General features: G+C 41.4%; 1 protein-coding gene across 1 annotated transcript; it reads right to left on the bottom strand.

Moving 5' to 3' along the window:
• Nucleotides 1-1,413: 1,413 nt before the first annotated feature.
• Nucleotides 1,414-13,448, bottom strand: KCNV2 (potassium voltage-gated channel modifier subfamily V member 2). Its single transcript, XM_033238741.1, has 2 exons — nucleotides 11,864-13,448; nucleotides 1,414-2,011 (listed from the first exon to the last, which is right to left on the bottom strand). The coding sequence occupies exons 1-2, from the start codon at nucleotides 13,217-13,219 to the stop codon at nucleotides 1,730-1,732; spliced, it is 1,638 nt and encodes a 545-aa protein (XP_033094632.1). The 5' UTR covers nucleotides 13,220-13,448; the 3' UTR covers nucleotides 1,414-1,729.
• Between the last annotated feature and the right edge of the window lie 5,769 nt (nucleotides 13,449-19,217).

Raw genomic sequence — 19,217 nt, 5'->3', positions numbered from 1 at the left:
CTGGCTGTGTGAACGTAGTGGAATTACTTAACTTTTCCAAGCTTCCATTTCTTCCTGAATTAAAAAGTAATCCAATACCTTATTTAGGGATATATTAAATATTAAAGTAATATGCTACATATACAGCCCAAATTGCCTGTCATTGTAAGCAACTGTTCTTATTTTTTTCTCTCTCTGTTGCTTGAGTCAGCAATTTATACTTATGACACAAGTATAGGTCCAGCCATGCCCTGAGACAAATTTGAGGGTCTGCATGGCAAGCTCCAGTTACAGGGCAATCTTTGTGTGCTCAGTTCCAAGGAGACTTTAATTCTCAACACTTCCATTTCCAGTAGTCCTAAGGAAGGAGAAAGAAATTAAGAGGAAAAGGTTACAGAGAGAGTAAAGACCAATTTCCTGTGGGCACTGGTTCTCTAATCCACCAGCAGTGACAGTGGAGGGCCACACTGATTTAATTCCTTTTGCCCACAGCAGTTGTTCAGAAGGTAGGATATTTTTTTTTCTTCCTTTCATGGAAAAGAGAGAGAAAAAGGAGGCCTGAGTTGTTGAGGACAGTATGGGGGTTCCTTTTAAACGGGGAGGATTAGTACATTTAGGCATATTTCACAAGTCCAGTCTGGGGGCTCCCATATTAAATCTAGACAAGAGTTTCTCCAGTTTGACATTATTGACATTTTAGGTCAGATAATTCTTTGTTACGGGGGCTGTCCTTTGCCTTGCAGGATGTTTAGCAACATCCTCAGCCCCTACTTCCTAGATGCCAGAGGTCCCCCTTATTGCCCCTCACAGTATTGGCAATCAAAACCATCTCTAGACATCAGATAGCCTCTGGGGAATGAATTTGCCTTTGAGAAGCAATGGTCTAGAGATTTCATTAGATAACATCCACTTAAACCATTTTAATAGCGATCGTTTATCGAGCATTTACACACATCTATTATCCCCAGACTCATTTACCAGGTAGGTGGTTTTATTTATTTATTTATTTATTTGTCTGTTTGTTTGAGACAAGGTCTTACTCTGTCATCCAGGCTGGAGTGTAGTAATGTGATTATAGCTTACTCTAACCTCAAACTCCTGGGCTCAAGTGATCTCACCTCAGTCTTCCAAGTAGCTGGGACTACAGGTGTGGGCCAGCACAGCCAGATAATTTTTAATAAGTTTTTGTAGAGGCAGGGTCTCACTGTGTTGCTCAGGCTGGCAAGGTAAGTATTACCTACATTTTACAGTTGAAGAAACTGAGGCTTAGAGTGTTAGAGGCACTTGCCCTAAACCATACAGCTGGGAGCTCTGGGATTCTAAGGTTGGTCTAACGCCAAAGCTTGTATAATTCCTGCTGTAACACTCCCTCTCTCTGGAAAGTTAAGAATTTAAAAAAAAAAAAAAAAAAAAAAATTTTCTCAAGTCAACTTGAGTCCAAAAATGTTTATTGAGCTAGATGCCACGAAAAGCTACAAGAGAAATCTAAGCTGTTGCTCCTCTCAAGTTTTCAATATCAATGTCATTGAGAAGGTCAGATGTTTCACACAACACAGGGAAAGAGTACTGTGAGACATTCTGAGTTTGGGCCAAAATGAGCATTTCTAGAGGCAGAACTTTGTGAACTAAATGGCTTTTATGTATGTCTGCTTCACATTTCTTTTCTCTGTCAATCATAATTTTTTTGAAAAAAGAGAGCAATGAAGTCTTGAAGTTCATGGAATCTACCAGCCACATGTCCTATAAAATATTAATTCTCTTGTCTTGGGGTGGGCTGTGGGTTGCTTGCAACCAAACATTCAGCTATCTTCTTTCTGGCTCTCTGCATGAAGTTCACCTCTCCCCTCTCCCTACGTATGGCGGTATACTCATAAGCCTTCAGCTTGCTGTAGTAATCAGAAAACTTGTTGTAGAGGATGGAAATGGGCATCCCGTTGAGAATGATCCCGAAAGCAATGCAGAGGAAGGCAAAAAACCTGCCCAGGTGGGTCTCTGGGTACATGTCTCCATAGCCCACGGTGGAGATGCTCACCTGTAGAGGAAGGAAAGCAGGATGGAATTGTTAGCACTAAGATCGGGGAGGAGAAGAAAGGCAGAGGAGCAGGCAGAGAAGTGTCCTCCCTGTGGGTGCACATGGGAAGTGTAATGGCTTCCCATGGAGCCTGCTTTAGGAGGTACCAGGAAGACTCCCTGTAGGACCTGTGTCATGAAAAAACAGAAGCTATGGATGGAGCTGAAAGACTTTGGCTGAAATCCTGACTATGACTCATGCATGTTTGAATGTAAGATATGGGAGGAGGTAATGCCTATTTGAAAGGGTTGTTGTAGAGAGCATTTAAAATAGTATGTTAAATTCCTGGTGTAGAACGTGCTCAGTAAATGATCTTTGCCTCCCTAACTCAGCTGGGACCAGCTTCAGGACAGGGGGTCCCTGGGTTTGCCTGTTCACTGTATGTATTGGAAAAATCTTGGGCTTAGAACAGTCAGACCTGGGTTTAAGTCCTGACTCTGACCCTTTCCAGCTGAGTGACCTCGGGCAAAACCTTCAGACTCACTCTCACTCTCTCTCTCTCTCTTTTATTTTCATTTAAAACAGGAGACAACCATCTAACTCTCAGGATTCTTGTGCGGCTAAATAAGAAAATGAATATAATGCACTGAACACAGTACCAGGCATACAAAAGGCATGAAACTCCTCCATTGTCTTCCTCTCATCTTTAAAAGGAAGACAATTATAACACTTCCCAGAGTTGTTCTGTAGTTCAAATGAGAGACGTCATATGAAGGTGCTTTAATTGCAGATGTCTAGAGAAACACTCTCATTATTTTGTAAAGGGACTTTTGTAAGACATCACTCACCAAAAATATGTTCACCCCTGCATGAAATACTTCCCATTACTCTTGTCATACTGATTTAAATCCCACTAATTGGAGATTTATTTAGGTTAACAAGCTTCTGTTTTAAAATGCAGATACCCATGGGACTAGTTATCAGTTACCAGAGAAAACCCTGGGAAAATTCCTTGGGGACTGTTTTTTATGCCTCATGTACTCCCTCTGATCCCCAGAGTATTGGCTAAATTACTAGAAGCCTTTTAAGCGGAGCTGTTGCTCACAGTTGTAAACATTTTTGCATTGCACAACTCCAGGGGGCACTCTTTGCTTTGTGTATTTGGGTAGTTGTTGCCATAATTTTCCAGCAGACGGCAGTAAAGCATATGCTCATCTTGTTGATCCATGCTGAGGTGGCCCTTAGCTTAGTAGTGTAAATAGTTTTGTTTTGATGATGTAAGGGTTAGTTTGAACCTAGAATAGTGCAGCTGATTGATTAGAATGAAATGGAGAAGTGAGCCAGGTGGACAAAACTGGGGGCACTGATAAGAACCATAGTTCCATCCAGCCCATGAAGAGAGGAAGGGTATCCCTCCTTTCTGGGGCTGATGATGCACCTCCTCTCACTCAATGCTCTGTCTCTGGTGAGAGGTCGTGCAGCCTTTTTCTGCAGGGTCAGAATACAAGCAAGCATCCAAGAGAGGTAATATGGTGTAGACAAGCTGAAGGAAACAGGGACTACCTAGACTTGTGGGTCTGAATCCACTTCCCCGCTGAATAAGTTGGGCAGATCACCTAACTTCTCTTGGCCTCAGTTTCTACTTTTGACCTATGTGGCATCTACCTCACACAGTTGTTATAGGAATTGAAGGAGTGCCTGGCACAGGGTGTGTAAGCAATAATATTAGTACATATATCATGTAGGCCATCCCAGGGTCCCCCATCCTGAAGCTGGCCCCCACTGAGGAGAGGCAAAGACCAACATTTATTGAGTGTACTCTACACCAGAAACTCTATATATGCTATGCTTATCAGACCCACAGGCTGTGGAAACAAGCTCCTCCCTGACTCTGCCCTCTGGTTCCAGTAGAGAATCTCCTTTTCCCAACTTCTGGCCCAAGGGGTGATGTGAGGCAGTGATAAAGTGAGATTGTGGGTTAATCTCAAAGTCCTCTTGGTTGCCTGAGTGGGTGTGTTTCTTGTCATTGACCACCCCAGAAGTAAAAGAACCCTAGGCCGATCTCTCTCCGGGTGTGTGAGCTGAACAATCACTTTCATTTGTCACTAACACCATCACTCACACGTCTGGATGAAAGTGTAGTCGACCTTCCCTGGAGGAGGCCTAAAGGGAGTTTGGATTTAGGAGTGAATGGCAGGAACAGATAGTTTAGAACAGCGGTCCCCAACCTTTTTGGCACCAGGGACCGGTTTTGTGGAAGACGATTTTTCCCATGGACGGGGTTAGGGGAGGGGATGGTTTCAGGATGAAATTGTTCCATCTCAGGTTGTCAGGTATCAGATTCTCATAAGGAGCAAGCAACCTAGATCCCTCGCGTGTGCAGTTCCCACTCCTAATGCTGTGGCTGATCTGACAGGAGGCAGAACTCAGGCAGTAATGATTGATGGCCCTCCACTCATCTCCTGCTGTGTGACCAGGTTCCTAATAAGCCACAGACAAGTGCCAGTCCACAGTCCCAGGACTGGGGACCCCCGGTTTAGAACATGAGACATCCACGGAAGTCCAATGCAGAGGCCTTGGAGGAAACAAGTCACTTAAGCGTTCAGGACGGCAGGGATGGGAGAGGGCAGAAAGACACGGAGGAAGAAAATAATTAAGACAAACTGCTTATTTTCAACTTTTGATCATTCTGCACACTGGCTTTGCTTTACCCTTAAGCCAAACTTCTTTTTTTTTTTTTCTTTTTTTGGCTGAACTTTGAGTGAAAAGTCAAAAGTAAAGAGAATTGGCTTAAAGAAGAATAAATATTTGATGTGCATCATATGGTCCAAATATTTTTGTATATCTTCAATCTCTATTCTTAGAGAAAAGATCTCTTCTGCTAGGAGGCTATGTGTGACCAGTCCCCGATAATTTGTTCAAAACAGTTAATTTATGTGTTGTCTATTTTGTGAATAATTTGACTCAACAAGTGATCTGTTTCTTGCCCCTTGGCTCCAGGAGGAACTCAGGATTCCTTGGCTTTGGGGAACATTTTCTCCACATTCCATAGGCCAAGCCATTTCTCCCTAGATGGGAATTAAAAGTTGAAGGCCCCAGACTGACCCAAGTGACCTCACAGAATGAGCTGTCACATTAGCAGGAGTTGGGTTTGGAAATGTGACTAAAATTTCCATGATCCATCTTAATATCCTGAAGAAAACTGGCTAGCTCAGCAACTCTCTGCAAATTGAAAACCTAACCATTCTGCTGTAAACGTACATACTGTCCTTAGCTTTGGGTCCCAAAGCCAGAATGTGACCTTCCCCTGGCAGTTTACTCACTTAACAGCAAATCCTGGCCTGCCAAATATTATGAGGATAAGCATCAAATTTTTCTCTAAAACTTCAGAATACTTGGATTTCTCATTTAACAAGGCAAGTTTGTTTCCCTCATAACGAACAAGGAATAGAATAAATCTTGGCACCCACTAGTACATGCATTCAGGAATTTATGATCCTAGGGAATAAAACTTATTTTTCAAAATAACACTCTGTTTTCCAAAGGAATTAGAGGTGGTGAAGATGAACCTCTTTTGGATAAAATTATTATAAGCCTCAATACATGTTGTCCTTCAAAGGATTCAGCTTCAAAGGCTGTGCTTACTCATGCTATTGTTACAAGTATGTTTGGAATTCCTCTTTTGAATTATAATCTGCACAGTAGATTCAGTGGCAGCAAGCAGTCATATTCACCTTGATGGTTTACTCTAAGTGTCAATCTTAAACTATGAAGTGTCTTAACTATTTTAAAATATTGAATCTAACCTTAAAAAGATAAAGATTTAGCAACATTACAAAGAAGCAAGTGGATGTGTCACAAACTCTGAAGGTAATTCCTCATGGAATTCAAAGAATGTCTTGATCAGTGGAAGCACTGTTAGAACAAGGTCATGGGTGACTACCTTCAAGAGAACAACAACCCTCATCTGTATATTACAGTTCTGACATGTTTGTAAATGGTACAATAAAGGGTAGGTGTGCACAGCTAAAGCAAAACCACAAATGTAAGTTTGAGATCTATTAATCTATCCACAGAAAGGTGCACAGTAATGATGCTCTCCACATCCTCATCTTCCTTGCATTTCTCCCTGCCCTCAACAATTCTGTCATGTTCCACTCACATCATATTTGCTAACATGAGGAACATACTTTAAAGACATAAAAGGAGACCACTCCAAAATTGGGAATCCATAAGATCAAAAGTAGTAACAATGCCTAAGAGCCTTTACCCTGTCTATAGCTCCTGTACTATTTCTGAAGGAGCTAGAACTCTACTACTTTCTGTGCCAGATATTTATATGTTGTCTCTCAGTCCCAAGCCTGACACCCTTCTGTATTTTATTCTATAATTCCAGAACTGGGAGTCTGCAAACTACATTTCCCAGATTCTCTTGCCCACTGTCTTCTAATTATATTCTGCCTATGAGAGACTGGAAGATGGTATGAGGACATAAGGGTCTCTAATCCTGCCTCTGGTTTCTGCTGTCATTCCTCCAATTGCAGCCAATAGCTATGGTTCAGGCATGTTTTGGCATTCCTGGCATCAGCCTCATCGTGCCAATTTAGGAGTCCCTGCAACAGCTACACAGAGGCCCCTCCTCTGGACTCTTAGCTTCTGGTAGCAATACCTTTTCCCATTTATTCTCCCAGTTCTAGGGCCAATAGCTATTCCCTGCAGTTACCAATCTCTGGATTATCTCAGTTTTCTCTTTCTGCTTTTCCAGCCATTTTTTTTTTCCTTCTGGTCTTCTAACAACTGTCTATTTCCGTGTATTAAATTCCCTGTTTGAAATATTCACCTTGGTATCTGTTTTCCTGACTTCAACCTAATTTATTTTTCAAATGGGTTTCCTCAAAGCAATCAATGAACAAAAATAAAACAATTTCAGTGATCTTGTAAGTGCCACCTATTGGCAAGGTAATGAAAGCATACTTTAGGAAAACAAAGATGGGAACAAGGTCTCTGGGACAAAATTATCTGGTGCCTCAACTAAAGATAAATTTTCTTTTTGAGAAGTTAGTTTTTGAAGGAATGAGTTCATGCCATAGTTTTCTATTTGGTTTCTACAGCTTTCACTTGCCCTGGAAAACTCAGAAGGAAAATGGTTCATTCAAAATCTACTTACTCTTTTCTACTTAAAAACATACCCGCCCCCCACCCCCCAACCACCCCCCCCAAAAAAAGAAAAAAATGTGGTAATATGTTGAGGCTAAAAAAAAAAGAAAAAAACCATACGCACAGAGGAGGCCAATGATTATAGCTTCATCATAGAGCCCATTGTTCTTGTTTAGCTGTGCCTTGCATTTCCTACCCCCAGACGATCCAGAGAGCCCCAAGATGGCTGGAACTGCTTTAGGCGTGGGCCTGTTTATCTGGACTCTCAGAAGTTCTCCCATGAGGGAACAGCTGATCTTTTTGTATGTTTTATAGGCTCTTTCTTTTCCTCAGTAGAAGAAGAATCATTTCTGTTTTATTTTCTTCCCAAATGAATGTGGAAGCAAAGGTTATTGCTTCCATGTGATAAAGACTATCAACTAGTCAGGTATGGTAGCTTCTATTTATTGCAGACTTACTACAGGCTAGCAGTTTACATATGTTTCCTATTACATTAGTGCTCACAAATAACTTCCATTTGACAGATGAAAAAGACAGGTCTATCTTACATCCTGATACATGAACATTTGTAGACATAAGTGTCCAGGAGGGATTTGTTTTGCAGCTGCAGGAGAATTCACAATAATGAAAATTACTGTATTTTTCTTAAATCCCTGACTTGAGTTACAGAGAAAGTTTGCAGGATCCTTGGCATAGAGAGAAGAAAGGTTATTAAAAGCAAGTCAGATTTGGCGTTGTCTGAAAGTACGAAAAATACATAAAAGAATGGATAAGAGAAACTCTGTAATGTGGGATGAATATTTCACAAAGGATACAGCCCCAGAATGGTGAAATAAAATGCCAGTTCTATTTTTCTTTATCTCATCTTTAAAGTTTCAATTTGTGAGTATATGTTTTCTGATATGTATAATATTTGAGCAGTTACATATTACTGCAGGAGAAAGATTGCATTATTAGAACTAATTCTTTACATCTTTCTGTATCCAAGCTGTTTGCCATATAACTTTGCAGTGCCTTCCTATGGTGGGTGGGCTAAGCTGCCCTGCCCTTTGACTTGCAGCTTGGCCATGTGACTTACTCTGGCCAATGGGCTGAGCAAATGCCATGAACAGAAGCTTATGAAGTGTTTGCGTGATGCGGCTTGCATTCTCTCTCTTATTCTTTGCCACAGCCATGGACTTGTGGCTGCTGGGGTCTGCTAGAGGAATGCAGAGGTCTGCTAGTGGACTAGTCTCTCCCTTCATGCCAGCTGACCATCAGGCATGTGAATGAGTAACGACAGCCTCAAGAAAGAGAAGAACCTTCTAGTTGAAATCAGAGTAAATGCTGACTTTTAAATTCATGAGCTAAATAAATGCTCGATGTTTTAAGCCATTGAGTTTCAGGATGGTTTGTGATGCATTATTATTATAGCAATAAATAACTCCTAATTTGTTCATAAATAAATACACATTTATCATGGGTATGTGCCCCAAATTTTAAAAAATAAGATGCATGATCAATAAAATGCTTAGAAACCACTAGATCAGTTACTTTTAGGAATCCTCTTCTCAGACTGTCATATCTGTTTAGTCAGGTTCATTTAGATGAGTCTCTTTTCATCTTTCAAACTTCATCTCAATGTCATCTTCTCCAATAGGGCTTCTCTGACTATCCCACTAAAGACAGACTGTACTGCCTTAACTACTCTCAGTCTTCTTGTCCCACACAAGCTATACCAATACCTGAAATTATTTATTATCTGTCTTTCTCCATTAGAATGTAAGCTCCGCAAGAGAAAAAAACTTCATTGTTTTTTCTTCTCCTACCCTGTATCCCTAGTGTCTAGAATACTACTGGGCATATTGGAGGTGCTCAAAAACTTACTGTTCAATGAATGAATAAGGTGAATTTTTGTGGGTTACATGACATAATTGGTCCTAGTATTTTGTTTCTTTTCACTTTGCATCTACATATTGGAAACAAGACATTTTGTCCACATCATTTCAAAGTGTTCTTTTCTCTTTGCTCTACTGAGAATATGAACCTTTAGTCTGTATTATGCAGTGTAGTTAGAAGTATAGAGAAGAACTGGATTAATAACATATCAGTCCTGGGGAACAGAGCGGTCTTAGAATATTCAAGGGCAATTGCTCCCATTGTTTTCATAGATTAGTTTGGAAATAAATACAAATGATCAGTCTTTTATCTAATTTATAATGAATTTTACAGGTATAAATAATTTTCAGAATAAAATGAACAAAGACCATTGGTATATGGTAAGGTTCATAAATGGGATGGTTGGAAAGTGCAGAATTTGGCCTGTGAAAATAGTGGCTGATAGAGATAATAGCTTCAAAAGGAAATTCATACAGATAAGAGCAATAGTTGGTAACATTTATTATTGATAAAAACTGGTGATTCAATTTTTGTAAAACTTATAAAAAAACATTGATTTTGAGTTAAATAATGCCACTTAACATAAGGGATAATTTGAAAGGTTTAGACTTCATTGTACATTAAACAGATCAGAAATTTAAGTGAGATCAATGGTTATTCAGTTCAAAGAAAATTTACTGGTAAAAATACAACATGAGTAACATTATTCTTTATTATATTTTAATTAAAATTTTTTCTCTAGCCATATCCCTTTGAAAGCAACGTAATTTTTATCAAAGTATTTGTTAATATACAAAAGGTTGAAAAACCTTTTGTGGGTTACAACTGCAGTATCAAAGAGCATTACTAGGTCTAGTGCCTACATGCACTAGCCTGTAAAGATGTTTAGATGAACAGAACTTTGACTCTCAGGTGCTGTATCATATCATCAGCGTGTGGATTTACTCTTCTGCTTTCCTGCTTTAGTCACCTCCAAAGTAAATGTCATTTGCTGGGGACAAATCATCGACCATGAGCCTCATCTGTACACATGGTTTATCTACTATGGGGATGACCTTTCATCACTTGGAATATGATCAGAGAAGCAGAATCTGGCTAGCTCATTCAGAAGAGCCTCGTGTCATCCTGCCACTGAAGAAAGCTCACATATCCTCTATACATATGAGCTCCCTGCTTTCAAGGGAAGGAAGACTCACTGAACTGCATACTTTTACATGTCCAACCTCCCCTTTTAGAGGTGAGAAAGCAGAACAGCAAGTGAGGGATTGAGGTTTCACAGTTAATTATTCAGGGTCATGGTTAATTATTGGCAGATCTGGGACTAGAATCAGGTTTTCCGTGTGTGTGTGTGTGTGTGTGTGTGTGTGTGTGTGTGTTTTAAGACGGAGTTTCATTCCTGTTGCCCAGGCTGGAGTGCAATGGCGCAATCTCAGCTCACTGCAACCTCCGCCTCCCAGGTTCAAGCGATTCTCCTGCCTCAGCCTCCGAAGAAGCTGGGATTACAGCCATGCGTCACCACACCCAGCTAATTTTTTTTATTTTTAGTAGAGATGGGGTTTCTCCATGTTGGTCAGGCTGGTCTCGAACTCCTGATGGGGTGATCTGCCCCCCTCGGCCTCCCAAAGTGCTGGGATTACAGGTGTGAGCCACTGCGCCAGGCCTAGAATCAGGTTTTCTAAATCTTATATCAAGCTATATTGCACTGTCAGTGGCCTTGGGCTTGTGTGTCTCAGAAGTGCATACCAGACTGTGGGTTATGACATATACAATGTTAATATTGAAAATATCTACCTTCTGACACGGGAAAACTGGCTATATTTGCTTAATGTCTTTAAAGGTATTACAATCTACTTTTAAAAAGGAAACTAAGGAAACTATACATTCAATTCTTTCCTTCATATATGCCAACTTATTCATCGATCTGAGAAGACCTGATTAACATTTATTTCCAGAGATTCAGCTACCATAGCTCAAAATACAGATATTTGAGTAAATAGGACAAGTTATAAAAAGGCAAAGGCCAAAGAAAACAATGACAAAAAATAACTATTATACTAACTGTACAAATTTAGCAATGCATGCAAAAGAACTAAAACTTGAAAGAGACAGTGCTTAGGTGTGGGAAAGGCATGGATTTTGCGGTTGGACAGGCCTGAGTTTCAGTTCTGGCTTTGCCACCTCTAGTTGTGTGTCCACACTCAAACTCTCTGTACTTCAATTTCACTAACTGTAAGATGGGGCAATAATACTGGGTCCTGAAAGAACTTTAGGGAAGTTAGAGCAAGTTTCAGTTTGAGATGCTTCTTTCCACGCTCAGACTTAACTGGAACCAGAGGTGGTGGGGTTTCAGTTAGGATCGACATGGTTCAGCCAAGTCTCACCTCCTTCTCTGCATAAATCTACAGTTTCTTTCAAAAACTGAAACCATTTCTGCTTGTCCCCTTAAATAAAAATGGTGGTCATAACCTTCTCACAAGGCTGTGATGTCAAAATGAGGTAAGCTTTGTAAACCATTTAGGACACTGGATGTTCAATAAATGGTAAATAACAGTAACGATGACGAATCTTCTTAAAATCTGTCTTTCAAAGGTTTAAAGACTAAATGTAGATTTGGAGATTTCTACAACTAAGTCATATTCAGTTACTTACTGAACCTCTGAGATTGTCTTTCCAACACTTTGACATCCACTGCCGTTTTGTTAACTGTATGCAGCAATTGAGGGTGAGGAGGAAGAAGAGGATCAGAAGCCAGAGCCTGGTGGCTGACAGCCAGGGAAGGGAGGAACAGCTCACCGGGCTGGGGAAGAGGATGGGAAAGCCCAGAGCCAAGGTACTCACCGCGGCCCACCACCAGGAGTGGGGGATGGTGGTGAAGTTGGTGCTGGGCACATCGTGCTCCACAGAGTAGACAGCTGCAGAGAAAGTGAAGATGCCCATGGCGATGAAGAGCAGCAGGCAGCCCACCTGCTGGTAGCACTGGCGCAGCGTGAAGCCGAAGGCGCGCAGTCCGGTGGAGTGGCGCGCCAGCTTGAGGATGCGGAAGATGCGCATGAGGCGCATGACGCGCAACACCTGACCCACCTTACCCACGCTGCCCACCGTCTGGCCGCGTTGGTGGTCCTCGCCCGTGAAGCACTCAAGCAGCAGCTGAAGGTAGAGCGGCAGGATGGCCACCAGGTCCACCAGGTTGAGGGCGCTGCGCGCGAAGCGCCTCAGGTCGGGTGTGGAGGCGAGGCGCAGCAGGTACTCGAGCGTGAAGAAGCCTATGCACAGCATCTCCACGTGCTCCAGGATGGACCGCAGGTCTGGGCCGCCCTCGTCCTGCTCCGAATGCTGCTGCATCTCCTCAACGGTGTTGAGCGCCAGCGCTACCACGGAGACGAGCACGAAGATGCTGGAGGCCACCCCAATGGCCTTGGCGGCCACCGAGGAGAATGGCTTCTCCATGAGGTTCCAGAGGCGGCGCCTCTGCGGCCCGTAGAAGCGCATGTCGCGGAAGAGCTCCTCTGCCTCCTCCACCTGCGCCTGGGCGCGCAACTCGCGCTGGATCTTGAGCTGTTCGCTCAGCTCGTCGCGCCGCTCCTCGAAGCAAATGCGGCAGCAGCGTGGCGTGTACTTGAGCCGCACACCCCAGTAGCCCAGCTCCTCCAGGAAGCAGCGTGGACACAGCTCGTCGAGCACCAGCAGCACCCCGGACAAGTAGAAATTGTAGACCAGCTGGAAGACAGCTGGGTCGCGGTCGAAGAAGTATTCGTCTGTCTGCTCCTCGTAGTCGTCGCACAGGCTTAGCTGGCGGCTGCGGCTGGTGGAGGTGGCCAGACGACCTAGGCGCGTCTTGGGGAAGCTGGCCAGCTCGCAGTAGTCCAGTTGGTAGCTGTGGCCGCCCACATTCACATTCAGCGTGGACAACAGGGCCGGAAGGTCGCTGGGGCCTTCAGGCTTGGCGGTGGTGACCTCCTCTGCCCGCTGGTCCTCCTCTGCCAGGTCATCCTTACACTGGTCCTCCTCCTCCCCATCTTCGTCTTCCTCGATGTAGTAGTTATAGTTGCCTTCTGTCCAGCCTTGGATGCTGGCTTGGGAGCCAGAACGGGCCCCCAGGGAGCAAACGCTCCTGCGGTGTTGGCTGCCCTCATTCTCCGTGGTGTTCCAGGGCTTGTAGCTCCAGGACCGTCTCCTCTCGCTCTGTTTCAGCATGGCTGCGGAAAGTGGACTCCTTGCTTTTTCCTCCTGGTTGTCGTAGAGGCCCTAACCTGCTCACTGCTTCTAGGAGGATGGATCATGTGGCCTGCACTGTCTTAGAGAGGCCAGCCTGGACCAGCACACCTAGGGGCCCAGCTACTGCCACCGGAGCTGCCCGCCCTCAGGTCCTGGGCAGGCCAGCCCAGCTGGCAGGGTCTGAACGCAGTCAGCTGTTGACTGCTCTAATCTTGCTGATTGGGAAGAAGCAAGTGTTAGGAGGGATTTAGAACCTCTTAGCCCATTTCCTCCCCCACTCCCTTGACCCTGTGACGTAGAGGACGATTATGTGGTATTAAATCTCTAAAGAATCAGAAGAAGGCAGTGATTATTGCTAATAAAAATGTCAGTCAACCTTGCTCTTAGGAAGTGCTCAGTGTATGTGTGCTGAGATGAAGTCAACTGAATTAGCTTTAGAATACAGATGCCCGTGTCTTCGCCTTCATGGTTGAGACGGTAGCCTCTGCCCTAGGTAAACTCACCATTAACAGGGATGACAAATAGCAACAGAGCAAAGCTGACTTCATGACAAGTCAGTTTCCCTCTCAGCATAACTCTTTGTTTAGAGAATATAAGATCTAAAGCCATCTCCTTTTTGTCCATTCACATGATCACATTTTTTTTTTTTTCAAATGGATTCTCCCTGGGGCACTGCTCTGAAGTCCAGTCAGATCTTTAAGTCAGCTTCAGATTCTCTCTCTCTCCTTTTTGTCTCATCCCTTTCTCTTAAAGAATAGGGATGTTTCAAGAATTCTACCTTGAATTCCAGGAATAGTAGGAAGATGTTTTAGGGCCTCGCAATTCTGCTCAACTGTATTCGGTCATATTTAAAGGGAGCCTGACTTCCACCCAAAAAAAGGGTCTTCTTCATCCTTCAAAACATCACTTTAAAAAAAATCGCTTTTCATGATTAAGGCACCGTGCAAATGCTGGATATGCAAACACGATGGACACACAGTTGTAGCACTCGAAGAACTCCTGGGGATATAAACATGCAAGGATAACAAAAGATGCACTAAAAAATACTGGGGAGCAGAGAAGCAGGAGGGATTTGCTTTGAGCAGGGAATAGGTTTTTTGATTCAATTTATTTTGCATAGCTAATACAAATTCATGATAAAAAAATTTTTTAAGGTAGAAAGGCATATTACAGTAGAAAGTTTATGTGTTTCCCAACCATAATTTCAAGCCATCACGTGTACCTCAAGGAAGCAACCGCTATTACTGCCTTTTGGCTATCCTTCCAGAAATATTCTAAACATATACAAGCATCCATCATGTCAATACCTTTATCCATCATGTCAATACTTCTTCATTATTAATAGAAATCATAGAATGCGATATACTTTGCCTTTTCCAGTTGACCGTATAAAAGATGTTTTCATATTTGAACACAAAAATCTACCTTATTTTAAAAATAGCCACTGAGCAGTCTCCTAATAACAGACATTCAGGATGTTTCTACCTTTGCTTTTATAGACAATTATGCAACAAATACCTTTTATGTATAACACTTTACACATGTTCAAGATACATGAAGGATAAATTCTTAGAGGTTGAGATTACTAGGTCAAACATTGTACATTTGTAATTTTGATTAGTAGTGCCAAATTTCTCTCCATAAAAGTTTTACCAATTTACACTTCACCATCAATGGTTGGCCTCCACCTTCGGGAGGCCGAGGTAGGTGGATCACTTGAGGTAAGGAGTTTGAGACCAGCCTGACTAACATGATGAAACCCTATCTCTTCTTATCACACTTTTTGAACTCTACAATTTTATAAGTGAAAATGATGTGTGGGTTAATTTGTATTTCTTAAAAATGTGATTGAACTTTTTCATGTGATTAAAAGCTATTTCTTTTTCTGGGAACTGTTCATCTGCTTTGCCTATATTTTCCATTGAATTGTTTACATTTTTCTTATTGATTTGTAGGAGAGCTTAATATATTATGAAAAAAGACCCTTTACTTGTGATATGGATTGCAATTTTTTTTTCAGTTTTTCCTTTGATATTTTTCCCATGTAAAAATCTTTATTTTGTGACTTCTGGGTGTTGTGTATTATTAGAAAAGGCTTCAGCTCTCTGTAATTAAAAATTTTCTTTTTATAGTTTTTAACATCAGAAATTAATTTTGATGTAAAGGGTGAAGTAGGGGCCTAACAACTTTATTTTCCAAGCTTTTATCCAGATGTTTCAACACATTAATTGCATAATCCATCATTTCCTCACTGATTTGTGGTACTATCTTTGTCACTTAGTTGAGTTTTAACTGTGCTTCAAAGTTGTTGAGATGGGTAACATTACGAGGTCTGCATCTGCTAGCGTAGAATTCACCGATTTTGTTTAGCCTGCAATAGGCCTCAGACCTACAAGCTTATGGTAAAGCTTCTTACCAGGCTTAGCCTTTAAGTTCCTAAATGTATTTCTAGCATTCCCTTTTTGGTATACAATATTGATGTTGTTTTGCTAGCCACACACTTAACTGCTTTCTAAGTCTATCTTTTCTTTATATTGTGCTGAGTACCGCCATAATAGATTTTGCATGTTGTATAAATTCACCTTTTCTCTTCAGAACCAATTATACTATTATAAAAAGTAAAGACTGGGTGGCTCATGCCTGTAATCCTAGCACTTCGGGAGGCCGAGGTAGGTGGATCACTTGAGGTAAGGAGTTTGAGACCAGCCTGACTAACATGATGAAACCCTATCTCTTCTAAAAATACAAAAATTAGCCAGGCTGGGTGTGCTGGCGGGTGCCTGTAATCCCAGCTACTCAGGAGGCTGACACGGAAGAATTGCTTGAACCTGGGAGACAGGTTGCAGTGAGCCAAGATCACGCTGCTGTACTCTGTCTCAAAAAAAAAAAAAAAAAAAGTAAAAAATCACCATTTTCATATTTTTATCTTCTTCTTTTTCAATTGGAATAATATACTACTTTTTTTTTTTTTTTTTGAGACAGAGTCTCACTGTGTTGCCCAGGCTGGCGTGCATGATATCCGCTCACTGCAACCTCCGCCTCTTGGGTTCAAGCAATTCTTCTGCCTCAGCTTCCCAAGTAGCTGGGATTACAGGCACCCGCCAGCATGCCCGGCTAATTTTTGTATTTTTAGTAGAGATGGGGTTTCACCATGTTAGCCGGGCTGGTCCCCAACTCCTGACCTCAGATGATCCACCCACCTTGGTCTCCCCAAATGCTGGAATTACAGGCGTGAGCCACCGCGCCCAACCCATATACTACTACTTATCCAGACTTTCAACACTCTCAAGGCTTTTGCACTTAAAAACTATGGAGATAGTAATTTTTGTATGGCATCTAGAAGCTAAGCACAAACACCACATTCATATAGTAGATTGAGGAATATTACCTTGGTAGACCACACTTAAGTGACTGTTACACCCCTGGTATGAGTAGTTGCTTGGATTTTGCCCTGATGTATATGCATGTAAGTGTAGCATTAGAGGAGTATACACATATGTAGACACAGTTTCTAATAAAACTGTCCCCAACAATGGTTGATTCATAATGTGGAAAGCACCCTCTTTCTTTTTTTAAAATTTTATTTTACTTTAAGTTCCAGGATACGAGGGCAGAACATGTAGGATTATTACATAGGTATACATGTGCCATGGTGCTTTGCTGCACCTATCAACCTGTCATCTAAGTTTTAAGCCCTGCATGCATTAGTTATTTGTCCTAATGCTCTCCCTCCCTTCACCCCTCATTCCGACTGACTACGGTATGTGTCGTTCCCCTCCCTGTGTCCGTGTGTTCTCATTGTTCAGCTCCCAATTATGAGTGAGAACATGTGATGTTTGGTTCTCTATTCCTGTCTTAGTTTGCTGAGGATGATGGCTTTCAACTTCATCCATGTCCCTGCAAAGGACATAGTCTTATTCCTTTTTATGGCTGCATAGTATTCCATGGGAAAGCACCCTCTTTCTGAATGCATTTAAGAATCAGTCAAGCGGACTGCAAGGGAGACCTGCACAGGGTGGAAAGTAGGACTGGATGACCTTCATGTCCCCTTCTTGCCTTTAAATTACTAAGATTCTAAGTCTTTGCTTGATAATCCATTTGTCTTGAATTCTCTTCCAACCTTCTTCTTAAATCTTTGGCTTCCAAAAGTCAACTCAGACATTGTCTTTCTCTTTAAATGATTCTTCTCTGACATTGCTGTGTTTCTCCAAGGTGAATCACCTGTGCCATCTCAGTGTATTCTTTTAAGATAGGATATACCACTAGCTTATGACATGAGACACTTGTTTTAACTAAGAGTGATTAACTTTTTTTCTCTAAAAGTTACATAAGTGCATTGTAGAAAAATTTAAAAATAGAAACCAGAATGCCAACAATTGATACAATATTAAATAGTAAATAGAATGTCCAGGTACTGTTATGTTAACATTTACACCAATCCTATAGTATAGGTGCTATTATTAATCATGTTTTACAGATGAGAAAACAGATACAAGTGTCTGTTTTACAATAGCTTGGCCAGAATGTCATTATTATTATTATTATTTATTAATTGATAGGTAGAAGTTGCATTATATTTTTGCTTTAACCAACTCTATATTAATGATTTATTTATATGTTCCTCATCCCCTCTGAAGTCTTTAAGGGAAAGGATGATCTTATCTCTGTGGTCCCAGCACTAAGAAGGGGGTCTAGTATGGTAGCAGATTTAAAAAAAGTATTAAAAGGATATGCAAAATCTTACCACATGACTTCTTACAACCTTCTTACAAGCATGTGGATCTACCATTATCTTAACATAAAAAGTTAAAGAATATTACTCTGCATTGACATAGCCCTAGTCCCCACTTTGAAGGAAAGAAAACAAATAACTTTGGGGAACAGTGGCTGGGATTTATAGAGATTTTCCTTGTTGACAGAGATTTACAGGCAGCATAGTAAAGTAAAAGAACACTGGAATGCAAACAGACTTGATTTTGTATTCTAGTTACAAAGTTTGGGCAAATTACTTGGCCTCTTTTAGGCTCTGTTTTCGCATCTATAAAATGGGTTACTGGAACATCTGTTAATATAAAAAGAGAATACTTCTCTACTTTATTTTTCCCTGGTCTATGCCCAAACCTTGGCATATAAAAAGTACTCCTCTTGAATTAATTTTTGTATAAGGAGTAAGGAAAGGATCCAGTTTCAACCTTCTACTTATGGCTAGCCAATTTTCCCAGCACCATTTATTACATAGGGAATCCTTTCCCCATTTCTTGTTTTTCTCAGGTTAGTCAAAGATCAGATGGCTGTAGATGTGTGGTATTATTTCTGAGGACTCTGTTCTGTTCCATTGGTCTATATCTCTGTTTTGGTACCAGTACCATGCTGTTTTGGTTACTATAGCTTTGTAGTATAGTTTGAAGTCAGGTAGCATGATGCCTCCAGCTTTGTTCTTTTGACTTACGATTGTCTTGGCAATGCGGACTCTTTTTTGGTTCCATATGAACTTTAAAGCAGTTTTTTCCAATTCTGTGAAGAAACTCATTGGTAGCTTGATGGGCATTGAATCTATAAATAACCTTGGGCAGTATGGCCATTTTCACGATATTGATTCTTCCTATCCATGAGCATGGTATGTTCTTCCATTTTTTTGTGTCCTCTTTTATTTCACTGAGCAGTGGTTTGTAGTTCTCCTTGAAGAGGTCCTTTACATCCCTTTTAAGTTGGATTCCTAGGTTTTTTATTCTCATTGAAGCAATTGTGAATGGAAATTCATTCATGATTTGGCTCTCTGTCTGTTACTGGTGTATAAGAATGCTTGTGATTTTTGCACATTAATTTTGTATCCTGAGACTTTGCTAAAATTGCTTATCAGCTTAAGGCGATTTTGGGTTGAGATGATGGGGTTTTCTAAATATACAATCACGTCATCTGCAAACAGGGACAATTTGACTTCTTCTTTTCCTAACTGAATACCCTTTATTTCTTTCTC

Source organism: Trachypithecus francoisi, unplaced genomic scaffold (assembly GCF_009764315.1).
Source record: "Trachypithecus francoisi isolate TF-2019V2 unplaced genomic scaffold, Tfra_2.0 Lachesis_group16, whole genome shotgun sequence".
Taxonomy (NCBI): domain Eukaryota; kingdom Metazoa; phylum Chordata; class Mammalia; order Primates; family Cercopithecidae; genus Trachypithecus; species Trachypithecus francoisi.
Note: the sequence above shows the minus strand (reverse complement) of the source record. Positions and strands in the feature narration are given on the sequence as shown.